General features: G+C 38.5%; 1 protein-coding gene across 1 annotated transcript; it reads right to left on the bottom strand.

Moving 5' to 3' along the window:
- Positions 1–8,171: 8,171 nt before the first annotated feature.
- Positions 8,172–12,504, bottom strand: LOC129887458 (probable serine/threonine-protein kinase PBL16). Its single transcript, XM_055962569.1, has 6 exons — positions 12,304–12,504; positions 11,013–11,320; positions 10,784–10,919; positions 9,256–9,392; positions 9,036–9,159; positions 8,172–8,724 (listed from the first exon to the last, which is right to left on the bottom strand). The coding sequence occupies exons 1-6, from the start codon at positions 12,365–12,367 to the stop codon at positions 8,327–8,329; spliced, it is 1,167 nt and encodes a 388-aa protein (XP_055818544.1). The 5' UTR covers positions 12,368–12,504; the 3' UTR covers positions 8,172–8,326.
- Positions 12,505–24,574: the final 12,070 nt, after the last annotated feature.

Raw genomic sequence — 24,574 nt, 5'->3', positions numbered from 1 at the left:
GGAGTTTCATGGCTCAAAAATTGATAAGGGTCCTCAATAGTTCATTGATGAGGTCTACAAGATAGTGAGTATTATGGGTGTGACTTCGGAAGAAAAAACAGAGTTGGCGGCTTACCAACTTAAGGGTGTTGCTCAAGTTTGGTAAACTCAATGGAAGTGGGAGAGGGCGGATGAAGTTTCTATTGAATGGGAAACTTTCAAACTTGCTTTCCTTGATCACTTTTTCCCTTTTGAGTTAAGGGAGGCTAAAGTGTTAGAGTTTATAAATCTTCAACAAGGAAATATAGGGATGAGAGACTATTCCCTTAATTTTACTAAGCTATCCAAGTATGCTCCTTCATTGGTTGCTGATCCACATGCCCGAATGAGTCAATTCATATCGGAGGTGTCCAACTTGGTTGCTAAGTAATATTGTACCTCTATTCTTATTAAGAAGATGGACATATCTCAGCTCATGACTTTTGTCAAACAAATTGAAGGAGAAAAGCTCAAGAAGATGAAGACAAGAGATTCTAAGAGGGCCCGTTATGAAGGTGGGTTCTCTAATGCTAGGACCAGTGGTAATAGTAGACGCTGTCATCAAGGCCAAAGCTCGGGGAAGAAGTTGCTAAGGATAGGGTTCCAGACCCTAAAGCTCAAGGAGGAGGAGATGTCAATGCTAATATCCCTTTTTTCCCTAAGTGTGGAATGTATAATACAGGGAAATGTTTGATGGGAATGGGTTCTTGTTATGGATGTGGCATGATGGGACATAACCAATCTGAGTGCCTTTATGTTCCCAACAAGGGTGGAGAAGGTCATCCTCTAAGAGACCAAGTACAACAAAGTGCCCAAGCTCAACCAAAAAGTGGACAGAATTGATTGGTAATTTCATGGGATTGGTAGATCCTTCATATATATTCATTATATTGTTAATTAGGGCTTAGTATCTCATTATAGGGGATGAAGACTCATGAAAAATGATGAAAAATTTGGGAATTTGCTGGGAAAACGCTGGGGTGGCGTCGCACCAGGAATGGGTCTTTGTATTTTGCCTCCTAGCGCGATGCGTCACTATTGCACCTATAGAGAACCTAGTGTTTTACACCTTGGCGCGACGCGCCACTATATTGCCATCACCCAGTCTTCCATAAAATGCATTCACCAAATGCGACGTATGTGATAAAATTCTTTCATTTTGTTTTGTTGATCCTTAATTCTCATCAACTACTTTTTCAAGTGCATGAATTACACTTCATTTATGATTTAACCTCTCAACTAATGTAACATTCCTCAAAAATGCTTATAAGTGTCTTAAGAATGTCTTGGGAATAGACCGCTCAAGTAATATATTATCTTTAATCTTTTTGGAAAATTCGAGTTTGAAATATCGATCAGGGGGTCAAAACCTATGGGAAAATAGTTTCAGTGGATTTTTAGGACCCGTAGATCAAAAGATAGATTTCTTAAGAAACTGCACAAAATAGAAAGGTCCGCGACAAGTCTGCATCGCGGACCTGGCAGGGGTTTTCTGGCCGACTTGGATTTTTAGTAAGGGTGTTTTAGACTTTTCCTAAATTATTAGGTAATGAACCTAGATGTTTTTAGGACCTAATTCAACTCTATAAATTAACCTAAACCTCTAATTCTATTCATTCTTCTACGATTCACCTACTCAAATATTTCTCTCTACAAAAGACTCTCAAGGACTCCATTTAAGACTTCAAGTAAATTTACTCAAGCTCACCATCAAAACTCTCAAGTTCTTCTAAATTAATTGGTGTTCTCATTTAAGGTATGTGGGTATTGATTCATGGATCCTTTCATCCATGAAGCCCAATCAATTTCTCAAATTTTCTATCAAATTAAAGCATGGTATTTTATGGGTTTTATGATCTCTATTCCTATTGCATGAATTATGATTCAAAGTATGATCATTAGTCTATTTTGATATAAATTGATGGTTATTTCATTGAATTGAAGAGTTTTTCCATGAATTCTCCTATTTTGATTTCTAGGGTTCCTTATGTAAAATATGAGTATTTTTAATTATATTTCCTAATGATACTATCTATATAAATTATGTATGGGTTGATATAAAGTTTATGATCATGCATATTTTCAAGTCAATTACATTATTTTCAAGTCAATTGATCATGCATTCATGTCTTACCCTAATTTCAAGTATAAGCTATGATCATGAATCTCCAAGTATGAATTATGTCTATGTAAGTATGATTGTAATGATGAAAGGACAATTCTCACATTACAAGTATGTTATGAAAATGAGCTACTCCTTGATTTCAAACCTATGATCATGACTATGATATATGAAATTATGATTTCTATGATATGTATCTATTTTGTGGGATTTGACTTAGCACCGAATGTGGACTTGAGGTGGGGGATCGAAGTACGAGGTCCTTATATAAAGTCTCTTGTCTCATAACTATGTGCCACTGTAGGATTTCCTTCATGGCCTAGCTAGTGGATCCACATATAGCATATGCATGACCCGCTTAGCGGGGTAGAGTCTGCCTTGGCAAGTAGATTCCTCTTTTTCTTCGTTGTATGGGGAGACAACATGATTCCATGTTATAGCTCGCATGGTCTTATTATCGGTTATGGTTTTTATCCCACCTATGTATGATCTCTTATGTACGCTATGATTTTAAACTATGTTTTTTAAATACTTTGGTCAATATGATTTTCCTCATGTCTTTACTTACCTTATCCTATCATGTGATTTACTTGACTATTGCATTCCATGATTTATGTTGCATGCCATGCCCACATACTTTGTACATTCCAAGGTACTAATGAATACTTTTTTCCTACATTGTCTCATAATATAGGGGTTGAGGTTGAAGATCACACCCATCCACATGGATAGTTAAGCTTGCCTATCGCAGCGGTTGTGGTGAGTCCTCATTTAATCGGAGACTAGTTGTCGAGCTTGTTATTATTTTCAAAGGATTTTTCTATATTTTATATTGAGGGTGAGCTAGGGACATGTGTTAACCCTCGCCCATATTTATGAATAGAGGCATCTAGTTGGACAAATGTTTTGAGCTTATGTTGACATGTGTCGTTCTTAAATTTCTATTCATGATTTGGACTCTCTTATGATGTTTTCTCTTTTGCTTTATCTTATGAGTGCTTATGATATGTACAAGAGGCTCAGTTGGAGCCCTTCAGAGTTTCGATCATCATGTTACAACTAGGCCCTAGGTCGGGTCATGATAACTAAGCATGAGTTACTCCTTAATTACATGAATTTACTTTCAAGCATGACTATTCAAGTATGAATTTCAAGTATGTTTCAAATTATGTTTTCTTCATGCAAATTATGGAAAAGGTGACTTAGGGCCCTATGTGATGACTTAAGGCCTAATGATATGAATTATGTATGCATGATTTGTAATGTGGAAGGACAATACTCATATTGCACTATGTTATAAAATGAGCTACTCTATGAATTTCAAACCTATGATCATGTCTATGATATGTTAACCAATATTACTTTGCTATATATGTATTACGTGGGATTTGACTTAGCACCGAGTGGATAGGAGGTAGGGGTCCTACCAAAAGCCTTAGTAGCAGCCTCCTGTCCCATAAACTATATGCCATCGTAGGTTGACTTATGGTTTAGCTAGTGGATCCATATATAGCGTATGTACATGACCCGCCTGGCAGGGTAGAGTCTACCTTGGCAAGTAGATTCCCTCTTTCTTCGTTGTATGGGGTGTTATACCCCGTACTTTTGTACCTTGAAAGGTTCTTCAATTTCTTAAGCTTCTTAAACTTTTTAAGTTTCTTGAAAGGTTCTTAAGCTTCTTATAATTTACCATGTGAGACGGATAAGCTATAACTCTATCAAATAACTCTAAGGAAAGAAGAATGTGATATCCCATAATAAGGAAGATTGGAGATAGGGTTATAAGAATCTAGAAGGAATTGGAGGCCAAGTAGTAAGTCGTAGGACTTGACTTACTTTTGTAAGATATTACTTTGGATGTGTTACATACTTAAGCTACTTGAGTACATGCCAAGCATACGTAGCAAGTATTACATAGGTTCGTAAAGTAAGACGAGATTACGAACTCACGAGAAGGAAAGGAGAGTGACACATGGCAGCATGAGAGAGTGCCACATGGAAGAAGTTGTAAGTGACATGTGGCAGCATGTGGAGCAAGGGGGTGGACCCCACCTGCCATGTGGTAGCCCAGGATTGGAGGAGGGGATGCGATGTCCTAATGAGGGCTTGATATATGTCACCACTTAGGGGTTGATATATGTCACCACTTAGGAGTTGACACGTGTCACCCCCCCTAAGGTAGCCTATATATATATTATGAGTCATTCTTATCTACAACCAAATTCATTCTTATCTACAAACTTCTAGAGAAAAAAAGAAGAGAAGAGAAACCTTGAGCTAGAGAAGAGAGAGCCACAGGTTGGAGAAAAAAAGGGTATGTCCTCCGATTTCGTTCCCTGAATTAATTATCTACAGTATAACAAAATGAAATGAAGGTTTTAGTAAAGTAAATTTATGATTTGGGGAAGCACCAAAAGGACAACAAGCAGCCACAAAGTTTTAGTCGCGCTAAAGGAACTTCTGAGGCGAGTTTTGGCGAGTTTGGCGAGTTTCGGGCAAGGTATGGTTTTCCCTTTCAAATTGGAGTTTATGATGATGTTATGAGGTATATTACATGTCTTAAATAATATTGGAAGTGGAAAAATTGCATAAGGATGCTTGATGTTAGAAACGAACTAAATTGAAGTCGTTATAGTTAAATCGAAGTCGGGTAGTGTGTTGTGATTGTGGTGCTGCAGTTGCAGCTGGTTTGGTTGAGTGGTGCAGGGCTGGAAGGTGTTTTAAAAATGGTGTGGGTGCTTCTTTTTTCATCCATATGACCCTCCATTTCATATTGTTAAAGGTTTTACGAAATAAAGATTAAAACCTCTATTTTGGTATCGTAGTTAAGCGAGTTGTTTGGAGTTTATATTCTGTAAAGTTGAAATGATTTACTTGTAAATATGCTTCTAATTTTTTTTGTTGGTATGGTTGTTGATATTTTGGCCGAGTTGAAATCTCGGGAATTTTAAAGTTATAGGGGAGATGCTGCCCAATTTTCGGCAACTTCAAGGCTAGTAATAAGCTAGTTAAGGGAAATGGATAAGGAAATGATTCATATGGATACGTGGTTGTAGAGTTGGAAATTGGAAAGTGAAAGGTTATTAATCTTAGTATTACTCTCATGTTAAATAGGTTCAAAATACAACAAGGCGAACGTGGTTAAGAGGTATGTGAAGCTACCTTCTTTCTCTTGGCATGTTTTTGGCATAGGTATGTAAAGCTAACCCTTTCTTCTCTTGGCATGTTTTGAGATAAGTATTACATGATATAAGTTTTGGGGGTTATCCCATTCATAAATCTCCGGGCATGATTTATGACTCTTATCTACTTCTTAATGTTAGAACTTCCATAATAATAGAGCTATGGCTCTCAAGTCTTCTATATGATGGAGAGTAGTAAAAAAATATGAAGCTATCTTCCTTTCTTTGGCATGGTCTTTATCAAACAAATATATGATTTTTATATGCTTCCAAGTAAGTTCCAATTCTTAGAGCCACTTGGATGGCCAATGTTTTAGATTTTCAGAGGTTCTATTTTGATGCAATCTATAATAACATTCAAAAGGTACTTGATATGGCGCTTGTCTTGATTTTTGAATGATAACTCATTTTGATCATTCCATCGAGTCTCAAATATGATTTAAATTGCATTTAGTTTCTCACTACTCTACTCGTGGATGCCTCAATGCTTCCTTCACTGAGCTCGGGCCAGGAGATACATGATCGTACGTACTTATCTGCCTTGTTCACTATGCCCCAACGTGAGGGGGCAGGTACGCCCTGTACATGGTTTGTGGAGTTATGATGTGCCATGTACACATATGTTGATGTCTGATGATATGATATGATATGATATGGCCATCTGATATGATATGATATGTTATAGAGATATTTCTACTCTGGAGTTATGTTGTGCTGTGGCGCCGGTGATGGGATGACAACCACATTTTGTTCACCACGTCCCGTAATGGGGCTGGATATGACATATGTTTTTTCACATGCATTATCTGTGTTTGTGATAAGTATTTTGACATTATGGATATTTCGCTCATTTTCTGCACATTCTGTTCTGGTTATGACTTTATTTATTACAGTACATGCTTTACATATTCAGTACATTTTCCGTATTGATCCCCTTTCCTCGGAGGCTGTGTTACATGCCCGCAGGTACAGACATTTGAGTTGCCAATCCGCTTGCTTAGGAAATCCACTCTGTGTTTGACAGTGCTCCTTTTGTCCGGAGCCCATATTTTGGTACTGACCTTTCTGTAGCCTATATGTATACGTTGGTCAGGGGTACAATGGGGCCCTGTCCTGTCATATGATTATGTTATCATTCTGTAGAGGTCTGTAGATATGTATTTGTGGGTTCTGTATATGTTTTGGGCTTTTGTGTTCCGTGACGGCCTTATCGGCTTTCGTAAGCTGCATCTGTTTTCGTGCGCTATCTAGTGACCTTAGTTAATTTCTATATTTATTTATTCTGCTAATATGCTAATTTGTGTTAAGGTTACGTATGAGTGTGCAACTCGGGCGCGAGTCTAGATCGCATGATCTTAATATCGTTTATGGTTCCTATCCCACATATATTTATGACTATTATGCTACTTGATGATCTTCAACTATGTCCTTTGAATGCTTTGATCATCACAGTATTCCCATGACTTTACTTAACCTTTGTATCATGTATAATCTTGATCACTACATCTTATGATTTATGTTGCATGTCATGCCCACATACTTAGTACATTACAACATACTAATGCATACTTTTTGCCTACATTGTCTCATAATGTAGGGGTTGAGGTTGAGGATCATATTCATCCACGTGGCTAGTTAAGCTTTTCTATCCGGCGAAGTTGTGGTGAGTCCTTATTCATCAGGAACTAATTATTGAGTTGGTTATTGTTTCCAAAGACTTTTGTTAAGTTTCATTTTGACGGTGAGCTGGGAACATGTCTTAGCCCCTGCCCATGTTCATGAGTAGAGGCATCTAGTTGAATAAATGTTTCGAGTCTATATTGTCATGTGACATTCTTCATTTTCCATTCATGGTTTAGACTTTTTATTATGTTTCCGCTTTTACTTTACCTTATGTATGCTTATGATAGGAACAAGAGGGTTGGTTGGAGTCTTCAGGGTTTCGATTGCCATGTTACAACTAGGCCCTAGGTCGGATCGTGACATATGTTATCATGGGTGAGCTAGGATCTTGTCTTATGCCCCCAACTAGTTAGTAGAGGCATGTTAGATGAGTGTATGTTGTCTTTAATTCGAGTTTGAGATTCATTCTCCTTTATAGAGACTTTCATGTTGAGACTATATTTCCGCATTTATATCTTTCTTTATTGCTTTACTTACCTTATGTATGCTCATGTATGATATGCAAAGAGGCTTGGTTGGAGTCCTCCGGGATTCCAATCGTCGTGTCGCACCTAGTGTCCAGCTTGGGTCTTGACAATTTTACATACCGTACATTTCATGTACTGACGTATTTCGATGCTGCATCATTTTATAATAAAGATAGAGGTGTTAGAGATCCTCAACAGGCGCATCATTGAAGATCACATTCATCCAGCTTTTGGTGAGACCTCCTTGCTTTTTGAGGTACTATTTTAGTTTCTTTATTTACTAGTATTTTGAGGTGGTCGAAGGCCTTTCCCGATACCCGTCTTTAGTAGTTAGAGGCTTCATAGATACAGCATAGAGTTATTCCAGTTTTCAAAGATTATGTTTTGAAACGTCCTTTATTATTATATCCAGAAAAATTTCAGTTTATTATTTAAAGATTATGTCTATGCTTTAAATTGCCCATCTGAATTAGCTTTTGCTGTTGAGTTGAATCTCCCGCGGAGTAGTTAGCTAGGCCAAGGATTTGCTTGGGACCAACAATGATTTACGAGTGTCGGTCACACCTAGGGTGTAGACTGAGGGTGTGACACTTGTGATGTGTGAGTTGGCGGTTCTAACCTCATTGTAGATAAAAGTCTGGTTTTAAGTGTAGAAAGATAATGCGTAGACCCATTATCCATCGAGTTTCAACAGTACGATTAAAAAAATGGAAAACTGCTTATATTGAAAGACCAAATAAAAACTCTGTTTATTTGTATTACAAAAAAAGTCAAACATTGTAATGTATTACAGGAAAGTAAAATATTGTACCAAATCATTCTAATAATGCTACGTAAGTTGGAAAACCTTGTAATCATGTTAAAGTTTGCACCTTCTCTTTGATAACTCCATTGGGCGTATCAGTGATGACAGTCAAAGTAGGCTTCTGACTTGTTGGAACTTCACCAGGTATCTGAAGAGGCTCTAAGGAATCTACAATGTCTCTCATTAACGGTCGTGCTTTCGGGTTGCGATTTAAGCAATGATAAGCAAGCATTGCAGCCTTATGAACAGATTTTATGGGATAATCTCCATCAAGTCTTGGATCTATAATATTGAGCAGTTTTTTCTTTTCTCTAAGCAATGGTACAGCCCAATCTGTAAGGTTTTGTTCTCGGGCTGGTTTGGATTTGTCAAGTGATCGTCTTCCCGTGAGAAGCTCGAGAAGAACAACTCCAAAACTATAAACATCACTCCTAGGAGTCAAATGACCTACAGATAAAGCAAAAGCATTAGATGTCATAAAGAAATGAAAACAATATTAGGTAGACCACTGGATATCATTCAAGGATGACAGTATGATTGTGTCAGCTTATTTCCACCAAACACGGCTAATTTTCAACTTATACCATTTCTATCCAAACACTAAATTCAGTTTCAACACTTCAAAATTGCTTTTTAGCACTTGGTGCTTAAAAGCTACTCAAATTCAGGTAAACTCTATGTTGTTTTAGTTCGGATAACATTTTTGCACTTATTTTCTTAAAAGAGACGATATGTATCTAAAAGACTGATAAATTTACCTGTCATTATATATTCAGGGGCAGCATATCCATAGGTTCCCATTATGCGAGTAGAAACATGAGATTTGTCCCCTACTGGTCCATCTTTAGCTAGGCCAAAATCAGAGAGTTTTGTATTGTACTCCTGTATATGTAAAGATTGCAGTATATGCTCACTCTAAGCTGAAGACATTTGGGTGAAATCATGCATGAATGAAATATGGATATGTAGAACACTTACCAGATCTAACAGGATATTAGATGTCTTAAAATCTCGATAGATAACAGGTTTTTCAGCTTCATGCAGAAAAGCAAGTCCTTTAGCTGCGCCAAAGGCAATCTTCATTCTAATGGACCATGGAAGAGGAAGCAATACTCCTGCAACCAAGAAACCTTGCATAAGCATAGTGACATGTAATAACAACTCACTTAAATAAGAAACAGACATTCATGAGAATATAAGCTTAACTTATTAATACCATTTACTAAAGACTTTTGGTAAATCTCAAAATAAGTAGTTCCCATCATCCTTTCTGATGAGGGAAGTGTATCTCTGACGAATCAGTGCCTCAGAAGCAATTCAAATGCTTTAGAGGTTTGTTCCCTGCTTCTAATGTATACTCTACAAGCAAAAAGGTAACAAAACCAAGTAGTAACTAAGAAGATGTATTTCTGATTCAATCATAAGAATAGATTCTACGCATCTTGACAACAGACAAATTTGAAAGCTAGTTGTCCAGATCCCAACATTTTCGTAATCAAGCCGTGTAAAACAACTAATATTATTCTCAAAAGGCTGAGTAAAAATTAATTATGAAAGAGGAGTCGTAAAGATGGAAATTCTTCTTCTTCGTTGAGAAAATTAGTGTTCAAGAAGAAACTTTTACAAATGTAAATTCCAAAGAGTGAACCCTGTCCAACAGGGGAGCAACATGATAATTAATACTTGAGCATCTGATAAAACTTCTGCCAAAATATACTTGTCATTTTTGGGTAGAAGGGACTTTAGTATTTAAGTGAAATTATTGAAACGAACATACCATATTAATTAATTTTCTTTTATGCTTTCTCATATAGAAATCGAAACCATAAACGTGTAAAAGCTTTCTATCAGAGGAGAAATCTTAACTTTTAAAAGGAAGAGTAGGGGGAGGAGGAGAGGAGGGGGGTCACAGTTAGTCATTAAACAAAATGTTAGTGATTGTACAAGGTCAGAAAGGGACCACATATGCGCTGATCCAGAATATCATGGAAAAACATATCAATTACCTTCTTTTTTCCTTTTGGTTGCACTTTTTAGAAGAGTTCAAGATAGTATTATTTAAACACATAGACGGATGTCCCTAGTTGAAAGTAGCTCCAGTTGAAGATAATATCATAGTTTAGATATCCTTGTCCATGGCCCCCTTTATGGAAAGTTTGTCACTTCTCATGCTTGAGAACAATGAACACTAATCATAGCACAGCTTAATGGGGAATGATATCATGAAAGTACATCTAGACTCATGAAGGCGATTGGAGATAAGAGGGTAAGGATGGATTTCAAATTAGAGCAAGGGCACGCTGAGATAAACGAATAACAGATAGGTGAAAGGCTTTGGAGGGATGGAATCAGGATGCACTTCAAAAGCTTTTCCTAATGTCCAAACCATCCACAACCTTTGCATGTGTCTAGAACAACTTAGTTCTAGAATTTTCCATTACGTATCATTACTACAGATCATTAAAATGAACATCGAAAGTATCGCATTCTAGAAAACAGTACGTACTTGAGAACAAATTGTTTTCAACACTTCCCCGAGCCATATACTCGTATATAAGTACCCGATGATCAGCTTCACAGCAGTATCCAATCAACTTGACTAAATTTGGATGCGAAAGTTGACCCAGAAATATCACTTCAGCCTAGAACATATGAAAGAACACAGAGTGAGAAATCTATTCAGAAAATTCAAGAAAACATAAATCATATGGAAGAATTTTCACGAGGCTAATTACCAGCCATTCCCTATGGCCCTGATAACTGTTATCTCCATCATGAACCTTAACAGCTACTGTAATTGGTTGAAATCCTTCCCTCAAATCTTGAGTAATATATCCTTTATAAACATTTCCAAATCCTCCTCCACCCAGCATGTAATCTTGTCTAAAGTTGCCTGTTATTAACTTAAGTTCATCAAAGGAGAACGCAATCAATGGATTTGTAGCTGAACTACGACGCAGATCTTCTACTTCTTCAGGATTTGAAGGCATCTTAGTGTGATCGATCCTTGCCTTTTGAGATGGACTCTCATCCTTAGGAGACTCTGAAATGAGGTAAAATTGAAATTGAGGCGCATATTGACATTTATTTTGAACAGTTCTGAAACAGAGAAGGAAACCATAAGTGGTTTCTGTTTCTCTGAAACTACCTATCAAGTGAAGTATCAAATATTTCAAATTTAATCAGAAACATGCTAACAAACTCTGCAATATTTTGCATTTTAACGAAGCAACAAACCACAATCCGTTTTTAGTGTTATTACAGATCACATCGATTAAAAAAATTAAATAACATACACCATATCCTTTAAGTATTTTTCTCTAAATAAAGGTTTTCCTCCCCTCGCACGTCCATGTCAAGGTTAATAACTTTTATCCTAGACTAAGAAAAAGGAAGGAAATAATTAGAAGTACATATGAATGAAACTGATAAATTTGAAATTAAATTCGTATTCAAGAACCAAAAGGTTTTCCTGTGAGGAAGAGTACTTGCAGAAATTTTGAATTTTTTAGATTACAGATTTGACATAGTAGGGATTCTATTATTAAGATCTAAAAGATAAAAAGTAAAACCTTAATCATTATATCGTAAAAGATTCAACAGTAGAAATGAAGTACTAAAATCGTATAGTAAGAACCAAACGAGTAAGCATAAAAGCATTAAACCCTTTTTCCTTTTTTATGTTGCATAGCTTGACAAGTATAATGAAATCCAAACTCATCGAAAAGCCAATATGAACCTTTAATAGGAAAGAGGAGAGAAGGAAAAAGCAGAGGAAAAATGAAAACATATGAATCTTTGAAAGTGCTAAACTGAACGTTTATTAGAAAACCAAAGATATACTATCCAAAAAATCATCTAACACAAAATTAATTTTACCGGGACTAAAGTAATTACAAAAAAACAATTTAAAACTGAATGAATACCATAGAATTTTCTTTGATGGAAAAGAAAAATCAACTGACCGTATGGGAGAAAAAATAGCATAAAAGTGAGCTAGTGATGGAATTTAGGAGGAAGACTGACCCGATTTTGCATTAGAAGAGACTCTGTATATTGATGGTCGCCCCCTAGAGCAGCAATTTCCCATTATAGTACACCCTAAGTCTAAACCCCAACTTTTTCAAAAATAGAATTGACGACCCATTACAAAAATGAGGCAGATAAACAAGAAGATTAGCCAAAATCCAAGAAAAAGAAAGGATCTTTAGATGAAGAAACTAATATAGTAACCTGGTTCTTTGCATATTTGTGTATGAAAATGGATTTCTTTTCCTTGATGACAATGATGGAGAAAAAAGTGGGAAGTGGAAGTGGTGTTGTGTTGTCTGTAGCACAAATGAGTTGCATTCTTGTTGGGATCTCTTTTTGTGCGCCTTCCTTTTCAATATTTCTGTTGGGGTCCTAGTGCCTCCTATTTTATTTAAAATATTATACACGTTCATATTTTTTATCACATAACTAATATCTTCCCGTTTCTATGATCATATTATAGTTCCACACAAAAGTTAATAAAATAAAGAAAATTTTAAATTGTGTATTTATATTTAAAATTAAATCAAATTTTATATTTTAATTTTGTAAATTTAAATATGTTATATGAAAAATTAAATTTAAAAAATTACTAAAATATAAAATAGATATTTTTTTAAACGGACTAAAAGGAGAAGTATAACAAATTCCATGGCAAAGATATTGAGATCGACTAAATTCATTGATTGTATGTTATATCATCAAATACTACTAGTTTTATTAGAAAATTTTGATTTAATTATATAAAAATAACTAGTAAATATTATTGCGCTTTGCGCAGTTATTTTGAATAATAATATTTATACATTTATGAAATTAAATTGCATTCTCATCTATTAAAAATGAAAATTAAATTACATTATCATTTATATATATATCACACCAATAATAATTAGGATAAATACATCACCAAATGTCGCTCATATTTGTCTTTTTTTTTGTATGAGCATATTTTATAGAATTCAAAGATTCAGTTACTCGTCATAACAATGTATTATCATTTATACTTCTAAATTGTATTAAATGTGTTTGGAAGAGATATATTTAGTGAGTTCTAGAACACATTTCTTTTGAATAAAGGGGAAGGGGGAAGAGGTAGAAAATGATTTTTTGTTTTTTTTTTTTAAAAAAAGATGTAAGGATAGTAAACGACTAAAATTTAACAAAATCAGACAGTTAAAACCTTTGATCCTAGTTCCTTACAAACCTCTATTTATTTACTATAAAAATAAGTACCTAATTTTCGTTCTTTCATGTAATAGTTTGTTCTAACTTAATATTTTTCTCTAAATACAAAAGAATTAGATCTTAATTTTACTTTTACATTTTTTTGTGTTCTAGGAGAAAATAAATTACATAGAAAATTATTTTCTATCATTTTTCATTTCATTAAATGCTTTTAGAAATTTTTGAATGCTTTGATGATATTTTCCTATTATAGTAGATATATTTGGCTATATTTTTTTTATAAAAAATACCTTCATTTCCTAATAAGCATTATTTGCTCTCATCATTTTTTGTTAATAATCACCTTTAGGCTTAAGCGAATCTGAATGAAATGACATTAAACTCAATTACCATTAAATATTTTTTTCGACAATAAATATTACAGCTAAAAGAAAAATCTATTGTCATCAAATATCTCTAAATCACAATTTATCCTTAAAATGTCAATTAAAAGTCAAATAATTAATATCCCTAAATATAAATTTATTCAAACGTTGAATCAACACACCATTTAGCCAGTAAAACAAAATTATAAAACCAAAATTTAATAAATCTAAAGCTAACATGCTAAGCACAATTTATATTTCAATTTTGTGCGATTAAAGCAGGGAAAAGCTACAAAACACAGTTCTAGAATGAAATATTCTCAATTAAGATCAACAAAAATAGAAAAACTAAAAATATATAAATAAATAATAACAATTGGATATTACAACTTCCATCGTTTTTAGTTGTAAAGGTCTCAAGCACACATCAAAACCTCACAAATTCATTTTACAATGAATAAAGAAGGTAAGAAGAAGAATATATTGTACCACCCCGGATTTTTTTTTCGCCAAAACTCGAGCCGTTCTTCTTGTGCGTGTAGGATCGAACTCGATTACTTATAGTTTCATTTATGAGTTAGGATCAATTCCTAAATATTTTAAGTGTATTAGAGGTGTTTTAGGATCATAAGGGATCTTTAACACCAAACCAAGTCTAAGGAGTTTCTATTGATTAAGTTTCCGAATGAGTTTCTATAAGGGTCAACTTCAAACGACCATATCTCCTATAATATAATGAATTGTGTGTCCCATAACTTATCAAATTCTTTGAGTCTTCTTTCCAATACCACCAAGATTGCATTTTTTGGAGTTCTGAGTCAAAAGTTACGACCATTTTACGATAGACTATAACTGCAGAAATTTTAGGCTTGGCGCTGGAGTGGTGCCCGGCGCCACTATAGCGCCAGAAACTAGCCTCAGAAGTTTGGTCCATCGCGCTACGCGCCACTAAAGCACCTGCAGGGTTTTTAAGCCCATTTTCCAGATTTCAGAAATTTCAGGCTTGGCGCTGCAGTGGCGCGACGTGCCACTATAGCGCCGGCAGGGTTTTAGCCCATTTTCCCAAATTTTTGATGAAGGAAAATTTGGACATTTTTCCTAAACATATATACACAACTTGGTCACATTTTTGGGATGATATTTTCAGTCTTTTGCCCCTCCAAAGAACCCTAACCTTCACCCTCTTCTCTCTCAAATCATCTCCAACAAGATTTGCCCTCAAAAATTCAAGGATTCAAGCTTCCCATTGAAGACCTAACAACAAGGTTTTTTCAAAATCTACTCTAAGATATGTAAGGCTAATCTAAAATATGGATTGAGTTCTTTCATATGACCCATAGATGTGTTGGATGAAAATTGTGAAAGAATTGAACTTTTATGAATGTTTTCTTGGATTTTTCCTAAACCCTAGTGTAACACCCCACAAAATATTTCCCTAAGATTCGGACCTTTCTTGTAAACGTGTAAGGTCGAACTCGGGTATTGTGAAGCAATTTCATGAGTAAGATGAGTCTTTGAGAAATTGAGCAGCGTTAGAGGTGATGTGGGGTCATGAAAGACCCCTAGGACCAAGCTAAGTCCAAAAGATCCATCGTGGCTAAGCTTTAGGACGAGTTCGTAAATGGGATCGACTTCTAATGACCCCATATTTTGAAAGATGATGATCTGGATGGCCCACGACCTATCAAATTAAAGGTCGTCGAGTCTTCTTTCCAACGCCACCAAGAAGGTAATTTTCGGAGTTCAAAGTCGAAAGATATGACGATCCTAAGATGTACTAGTACAACAGAGTTTCAGGCTTGGGTTGCAATAGCTGGAAAACTGGGCTTGGCGCCGCAGTGGCGCGACGCGCGACTATCGCGCCAGAAACATGCCTCAGTAATTTGGTCTCTGGCGCGGCGTGCCACTAAAAGGTGTGCAGGGTTTTTCAAGCCAAATTTCCAAGACCCAGGAACAATGGCCTTGGCGCTGTAAGGGCGCGATGCGCCACTATTGTGCCAGAAACATGCCTCAATAGTTTGGTCCCTGGCGCGGCGCGCCATTACGAGGTGTACAAGTTTTTTGGCGAAATCAGCCTGGCGCTGTAATGGCGCAACGCGCCAAGAGCATTTTGGCCTATTTTCAGAACTTTTGAAGAGGGGCAATTTGGGAACTTACCCAAATTATATATGTATTACCCTTGGTCTTTTGGGAACACATTTTACAGCCTCACTCTCTCTCTAAAAGCCCTAGGAGCTTCTCTCTGTCTCTCTTCTTCTTCTTCTTCTCCATTTCCAACAAGAAGAGTTCCAAGAGCTTCAAGATTCGAGTTCTCCATTGAAGACCCAACACCAAGGTCTTCTTCAAGTCTTCACTAAGGTATGTAAGGCTATCCAAAACATGGGTTAGGTCCACCCATGTACCCTACTCTTGCTTTGAGGTTAGATGTCCATGAAAATGGATTTTATTGGTATGGTCTATGTTTGAATGAGTTTTGTCCCCTATTTATTGGATGCTATATGTGTTGATGTTATTGGGCTAAGAAGTTCCTAAAACGTTCATGTTAGTATGAGTTGATGGAGATGACTTGTTATTATGTTTTGTTGATTTCTTTAGCCATGTAATTATGTTGCTTAAGTCAATTTCCTTAAATGTGTTATTCTACTTGAATTGTTGAGCTAAAGCCATAGAGTGGTGATGAGTCTTGAGGAGATGTCATAAATGCTTATCTAAATGAGGCTTAAATGAGTTGAAATGAGGATAGAGTTGATGAGTTGGCAATGTCCCACATGAAACTAGCCGTGAGGGCTTATTTGAGATGATTGGAGGGAGTCTTATGAGCATCGAGTCATGGGAGGAGTATCGAGCACCGAGGCAGGTGAGAGTATAGTCCGTACTCGAACTCCAGAAACTATGCCACCAACGTAGGTAGGGATGAAACCGTTAAAGTCGGATGCTTCCCATGGGATAGAACCGTTAAAGTCGGATGTTTCCCATTTATTTGTCATGAAATGATAGGACTTGACTAATCGATGGAATCTATGATTAGGGAGGCGTTCATGCCCTGGCAAGGTATGGATGGATGTGGCAACGACGTCTGATTGTTGTACTATCACTGGCTCATAAGTAATGGTTGTCGGATAAGAGAAACTCCTATTTAGGTCTTGATAGTACTCCGAGTCAGTTGAGTTGAGTGGCATGAGATTTGGTCCGGTCTAAATCTCTTCTTGTTAGACTTAGGACACTTGAGTGAGTTGTTATGCATATATATATGACTTGAGATCCTGAGTTAATATTGATGCTTTCTTGATGTTTGTTTCTTCCGGCCATTTTACATACTCGTACATTCTATGTACTGACGCCAATTGGCTTGCATCATTTCATGATGCAAAGACAGGTACTAGAGATCATCAACCGGCGCTCCGTTGAAGATCCACATACACTTCCCGCTAGTTGGTGAGTCCTCCTAGTTCTCGGAGGATGTTGAGCCTTCTTGTGCAGTTTTGTTGTCATTTTCCTCATTTTGATTGTTGGTAGCCATGGACTTGTCATTGACACCTTTTAGACTTTGATAGAGGCTTCATAGACTGGAGTGTGGGGAGGTTGAACGGTTATTTTGAGGAGTCTTATTATATTTGTTTGTTGAGTTGATGAATGTTTGGCCTTCGGCCCCCATATTGTGAATAGTATTTCATTAATTGAGTTTCCGTTAAGAGAATATGATTGAATGAATGTGTGACTGGACCAGGTGGTTCGCTCGGAGGTCAGAAATGGACTTCGGGTGCCGGTTACGTCTAGGGTACCCTTCCGGGGCGTGACAAACATAGTATCAGAGCCTAGAGTTCAAGTGTCCTAGGGAGTCTATGAAGCCGTGTCTAATAGAGTCTTGTTTATGGGTGTGTTGTGCACCACACTTATAAGCAGGAGGCTATAGGACATTAGGAATTGTTTCCCCTCTTTTATACTCTGAATTCGTGCGATGGAGTTAAACTCTATGAAACTTCCCTTCTAATTCGTGCGTTTATACGTTATAGATAATGCCTCCAAAACGTACTGCTAGCCAGAGGAATGCCGATAATGCAGAGATACCCCAGTCTGAGGTACGCTCGGCAAGGGCTAGAGGCCGACCTGCGAGGTATGAGGAGGCGCCCCAAGTGCCTGCTACTCCGCCTGCACCCACGTCAGAGGCAGAATTTAGAGGGGCGATTATAATGCTCACTCAACTAATGGCTGCCCGAAATGGTAACTAGAGTTCGCTGACTCTTAGCTCTAGTTCCCAAGAGCCGTCTGCTGCCGCCAGAATTCGCGACTTTCTGAGGATGAATCCGCCGGCATTCACGGGTTCTAAGGTTGATGAAGACCCTCAAAACTTTATTGACGAGATATGGAAAATTCTGAAAGCTATGCATGCTATGGAAATTGAGGGGGTTGAGTTGGTATCTTATCAATTCAAGGATGTGGAAAACATTTGGTATAACCAATGGGAGCAAGGTAGAGGTGAGGATGATGAACCTGCTTGGTGGGATAAATTTGAGGGAGCTTTTCTTGACCACTTCTTTCCCCGAGAGTTGAGGGAAGTGAAAGTGGAGGAATTTGTGAATCTGAAACAAGAAGGCATGGCTGTTAAGGAGTATGGCCTGAAGTTCATCCAGCTGTCCAGGTATGCTCCAGAAATGATCCCAGATATGAGGTCAAAGATGAGGAAATTCGTCTCTGGATTAGGGAGCCATGTGAAGAAGGAGTGTAAAGCAGCATTGTTGATCTCGGACAGGCATGTGAAGAAGGAGTGTAAAGCAGTATTGTTGATCTCGGACATGGATATTTTGAGACTAATGGTGTATGCTCAACAGGTAGAGGATGAGAAGAGAAAAGACAGAGAGGAGCATCTGAGCAAGAAGGCAAGATCAGCTGGGCATGAGAATGAACAGATACAAAATAAGGGCAACAGGTCCTTCTTCCAGAAGAGGCCTCCCAACTATGCCTCGTCCACAGCAAGTGCGCCTATGCCACAGAACAGGTATGATCGGCAGGGACAGAGTCACCAGAGTTTTAGACCCCAGGGTTCTTAATCCCAGGCCAGCGTAAGTCAAGGCTTGAGAGGGAAGCCGCCATGCGGCAAGTGTGGTAGGCTCTACCTAGGAGAATGTAGAGCGAGAAGGGTTGGTTGTTACAAGTGTGGCCAAATGGGCCATTTTCAGAGGGAGTGTCCAACAGGGGGAAATAGAACCCAGCATTCTACCACCGCACCACTGGCTAGAGGTAATAAGAGGGGCACTAGTTTTGGCACCAGCGGAGGTACAAACCGCCTATATGCCATGGGTAGTCATCAAGATCAAGAGGACTCTCCAAACATCATGACGGGTACGATACGAGTCTCTTCTCTTAATTGTTATGTTTTGATGGATCCGGGTACCACCTTATCTTTTGTAACTCCTTACGTGGCTAGTAAATTCAATAAAATTCCCGAACGTCTTCTTGAGCCTTTCTGTGTAGCTACTCCTGTCGGTGATTCTGTCTTAGCTGAGAGAGTCTATAGAGATTGCACTGTGTCAATTCATCACAAGGATACCTTGGCTGACTTGGTTGAGTTGGACATGGTTGATTTCGATGTGATCCTTGGAATGGACTGACTTTATGTCTGTTATGCCTCTATCGATTGTAGGACTCGGATTGTTAAGTTCAAATTCCCGAACGAAGCTGTCATAGAGTGGAGGGGTAGTCCTGTTATGCCTAAGGGTAAGTTTATTTTATACCTTAGGGCCAGGAAGCTAATCTCAAAAGGGTGTGTTTATCACATTGTCCGAGTGAAAGATGACAGTATTGAGTCACCATCCCTTAAGTCGGTTCCGATTGTCAATGAGTTTCCGGATGTTTTTCCTGAAGATCTGCCTGGAGTCTCTCCTGATAGGGAGATTGACTTTGGGATTGATGTTCTTTCTGATACCCAGCCTATCTTAATTCCTCCCTATAGAATGGCTCCAGCCGAGTTGAAGGAGTTGAAAGAACAGTTGAAGGACTTGTTAGATAAGGGATTCATTAGGCTGAGTGTCTCACCATGGGGTGCTCCGGTCCTATTCGTGCGAAAGAAGGATGGGTCTCTTAGAATGTGTATTGACTATAGGCAGCTGAATAAGGTCACCGTAAAGAACAAATACCCTCTCCCCAGAATAGACGACTTATTCGATCAACTTCAGGGTGCCACTTGCTTCTCAAAGATAGACCTGAGATATGCCTACCATTAGTTGAAGGTGAGGGAGTGTGATATTCCCAAGACAGCGTTTTGGACCCGTTATGGCCATTTTGAATTTTTGGTCATGTCCTTCGGGTTGACTAATGCCCCCGCAGCTTTCATGGATCTGATTAACCGAGTGTTTAAACCATATCTTGATATGTTTCTGATTATATTCATAGATGATATTCTGGTCTACTCCAAGAATGAAGAGGAGCACGCCTATCATCTTAGAGTCATTTTACAAACCTTGAGTGACCAGGTATTGTATGTAAAGTTCTCTAAATGTGAATTTTGGCTTGCATCAGTGGCCTTCTTAGGCCATATTATATCTGGAGATGGTATTTAGGTTGATGCCTAGAAGATTGACTAAGCTGACTCAAAAGAAGGTTAAGTTCCAATGGTCCGATGCTTGTGAGGAGAGTTTCTAGAAATTGAAGACTAAGCTAACCACTGCTCCTGTCCTGACCGTGCCCGATGGAACAGAGGGATTTGTGGTCTACTGTGATGCATCCAGAATTGGTTTGGGTTGTGTGTTGATGCAAAGGGGAAAGGTGATAACCTATGCTTCGAGACAGCTTAAGGTTCATGAGAGGAATTATCCAACTCATGACCTTGAGCTGGCAGCTGTAGTATTCGCGCTTAAAATCTGGCGCCACTACTTGTATAGAGTGCATATTGACGTATTCACCGATCACAAGAGCTTACAATATGTCTTCAGCCAGAAGGAACTCAACCTGAGGCAAAGGCGATGGCTCGAGCTACTCAAGGACTACGACATGAGCATCCTCTACCATCCAGGTAAAGCTAATGTTATTGCTGATGATCTTAGCAGGTTGTCCATGGGTAGCACTGCCCATATGGAGAAGGGAAGGAAGGAATTGGCGAAGAAGGTACATAGATTAGCCCGATTGGGAGTTCGACTCGAAGAGAACAATGAAGGTGGAGTAAACGTTCGAGATGGGGCTACGTCCTCACTTGTAGCAGAGGTAAAGGAGAAACAAGATCAGGATCTCATCCTCCTTCGGTTGAAAGAAGTTTTTCACAAACAAGGGGTGATGGTTTTCACCAAAGGGGGAGATGGTGTGTTGAGGTACCGAAGTAGATTGTGTGTACCTGATGTCGATGATGTTCGAGAGAGGATTATGGCCGAAGCGCATAGTTCCAGATACTCTATTCATCCAGGCTCCACAAAAATAAATCATGACGTGAGGGAAATCTATTGGTGGAGTGGGATGAATAGGGATATTGCAGAATTTGTTTCCAATTGCCCGAATTGCCAATAGGTGAAGGTTGAGCATCAAACGCCATGTGGTTTAGCCCAAAACATAGAAATTCTAGAATGGAAGTGGGAGATGATCAATATGGACTTTATTACAGGCTTGCCGAGGTCCCAAAAGCAACACGATTCCATTAGGGTGATTGTGGATAGAATGACAAAATCAGCTCACTTCTTGGCGGTTAAGACTACTGACACCACAGAATATTATGCAAAGTTGTACAAACAGGAGATCGTCATATTGCATGGGGTCCCTTTGTCTATCATCTCAGACAGAGGAGCCCAATTCACTTCCTAATTTTGGAAATCCTTTCAGAAGGGATTAGGTTCGAGGGTGAACTTGAGTACAGCCTTCCATCCCCAAATAGATGGCCAGGCAGAGCACACCATCCAGACATTGGAAGATATGTTGAGGGCATGTGTGCTTGACTTCAAGGGAAATTGGGATGATCACTTACCTCTCATAGAGTTTGCGTACAACAATAGCTATCATGCAAGCATCCAAATGGCTCCTTATGAAGCTTTGCATGGGAGGAGGTGTAGATCTCCCATTAGGTGGTTTGAAGTTGGTGAAGCCGAGTTGATTGGGCCTGACCTTGTTCACCAAGCCATGGAGAAAGTGAGAATTATTCAAGATAGGCTAAAGACAGCCCAAAGCCGCCAAAAATCTTACACCGACGTGAGGAGGAGAGATTTGGAGTTTGAGGTGGGTGATTGGGTATACTTGAAGGTGTCACCCATGAAGGGAGTCATGAGGTTCGGAAGGAAGGGGAAACTCAGTCCTCGGTACATCGGTCCTTACCAGATTTCGAGGCGGATTTGGAGTATTGCCTATGAATTAGAGTTACCCTCAGAGCTAGCCTCTATTCATCCGGTGTTCCATGTTTTAATGTTGAAAAAGTGCTTGGGCGATCCCTTGTTGGTAGTCCCCATTGATAGCATTGGAATTAAGGATAGCTTATCTTATGAGGAGGTTCTGGTCCAAATCCTTGATCGCCAAATTCGCAAACTGAGAAATAAAGAGATCGCCTCAATCAAAGTCCTGTGGAGGAACCAAATTGTTGAGGAAGCCACATGGGAAGTGGAGGAAGCCATGAAATCTAAATATCCACATCTATTCGTGCCTACCGAGGAGAATGTTGAAGGTAATAACCATTTCCTTGACTTGAATTCATTTGTGCATTTTGAGTTTTCATTGGTAATTGTTTGAGAATTTGATTGGTTGAATGACTGAAATTTTGACTGTGATTTATACCCCGAGTCCATTATTGGTTGCTTGTCATTCGAGGACGAATGATCCCAAGGGGGAGATAATGTAACACCCCTCAAAATTTTCCCCTAAGATTCGGAACTTTCTTGTACACGTGTAAGGTCGAACTCGGGTATTGTGAAGAAATTTCATGAGTAAGATGAGTCTTTGAGAAATTGAGCAGCGTTAGAGGTGATGTGGGGTCATAAAGGACCCCTAGGACCAAGCTAAGTCCAAAAGATCCGTCGTGGCTAAGCTTTAGGACTAGTTCGTAAAAGGGATCGACTTCTAACGACCCTATATTTTGAAAGACGATGATCTGGGTGGCCCACGACCTATCAAATTAAAGGTCATCGAGTCTTCTTTCCAACTCCACCAAGAAGGTAATTTTCGGTGTTCGGAGTCGAAAGATATGACGATCCTAAGATGAACTAGTACAGTAGAGTTTTAGGCCTGGGTTGCAATTGCTGGAAAATTGGGCTTGGCGCCGCAGTGGCGTGATACGCCACTATCGCACCAGAAACATGCCTCAGTAGTTTGGGCTCTGGAGCGGCGTGCCACTAAAAGGTGTGCAGGGTTTTTTAAGCCAAATTTCCAAGACCCAGGAACAATGGCCTTGGCGCTATAAGGGCGCGACACGCCACTATCGCGCCAGAAATATGCCTCAGTAGTTTGGTCCTTGGCGCAGCGCACCACTACGAGGTGTGCAGGTTTTTAGGCGAAATCAGCCTGGCGCTGCAATGGCGCGATGTGCCACTATCGCGCCAGGAGCATTTTTGGCCTATTTTCAGAACTTTTGAGGAGGGGCAATTTGGGAACTTACCCAAATTATATATGTATTACCCTTGGTCTTTTAGGAACACATTTTACAGCCTCACTCTCTCTCTAAAAGCCCTAGGATCTTCTCTCTCTCTCTCTTCTTCTTCTTCTTCTCCATTTCCAACAAGAAGAGTTCCAAGAACTTCAGGATTTGAGTTCTCCATTGAAGACCCAACACCAAGGTCTTCTTCAAGTCTTCACTAAGGTATGTAAGGCTATCCAAAACATGGGTTGAGTCCACCCATGTGCCCTATTCTTGCTTTGAGGTTAGATGTCCATGAAAATGGAGTTTCTTGGTATGGTCTATGTTTGAATGAGTTTTGTCTCCTATTTATTGGATGCTATATGTGTTGATGTTGTTGAGCTAAGAAGTTCCTAAAACCTTCATGTTAGTATGAGTTGATGGAGATGACTTGTTATTATGTTTTGTTGATCTCTTTAGCCATGTAATTATGTTGCTTAAGTCAATTTCCTTAAATATGTTATTCTACTTGAATTGTTGAGCTAAAGCCATAGAGTGGTGATGAGTCTTGAGGAGATGTCATAAATGCTTATCTAAATGAGGCTTAAATGAGTTGAAATGAGGATAGAGTTGATGAGTTGGCAATGTCCCATATGAAATTAGCCGTGAGGGCTTGTTTAAGATGATTGGAGGGAGTCTTATGAGCATCGAGTCATGGAACCGTTAAAGTTGGATGCTTCCCATGGGATTGAACCATTAAAGTCAGATGTACCCATTTATTTGTCCTGAAATGATAGGACTTGACTAATCGATGGAATCTATGATTAGAGAGGCGTTCATGCCCTGGCAAGGTATGGACGAACGTGGCAACGACGTCTGATTATTGTACTATCACTGGCTTATAAGTGATGGTTGTTGGATAAGAGAAACTCTCATTTAGGTCTTGATAGTACTCCGAGTCAGTTGAGTTGAGTGGCACGAGATTTGGTCCAGTCTAAATCTCTTCTTGTTAGACTTAGGATACTTGAGTGAGTTGTTATGTATATATATATGAGTTGAGATCCTGTGTTGATATTGATGCTTTCTTGATATTTGTTTCTTCCGGCCATTTTACATACTCGTACATTCCATGTACTAACGCCAGTTGGCCTGCATCGTTTCATGATACAGAGACAAGTACTAGAGATCATCACCC

This window comes from Solanum dulcamara, chromosome 4 (assembly GCF_947179165.1).
Source record: "Solanum dulcamara chromosome 4, daSolDulc1.2, whole genome shotgun sequence".
Classification (NCBI taxonomy): domain Eukaryota; kingdom Viridiplantae; phylum Streptophyta; class Magnoliopsida; order Solanales; family Solanaceae; genus Solanum; species Solanum dulcamara.
This window is presented reverse-complemented; position numbering and strand designations above follow the sequence as displayed.

Bases quoted from the DNA above. Each gene is read 5' to 3' on its own strand.
- LOC129887458 (XM_055962569.1), bottom strand. From the start codon at position 12,367: ATGGGAAATTGCTGCTCTAGGGGGCGACCATCAATATACAGAGTCTCT. The intron at 11,321-12,303 runs GTCAGTCTTCCT...ACCTCATTTCAG, and splicing joins CTCTTCTAATGCAAAATCGG to AGTCTCCTAAGGATGAGAGT. The intron at 10,920-11,012 runs GTAATTAGCCTC...CATATGTTCTAG, and splicing joins AGGGCCATAGGGAATGGCTG to GCTGAAGTGATATTTCTGGG.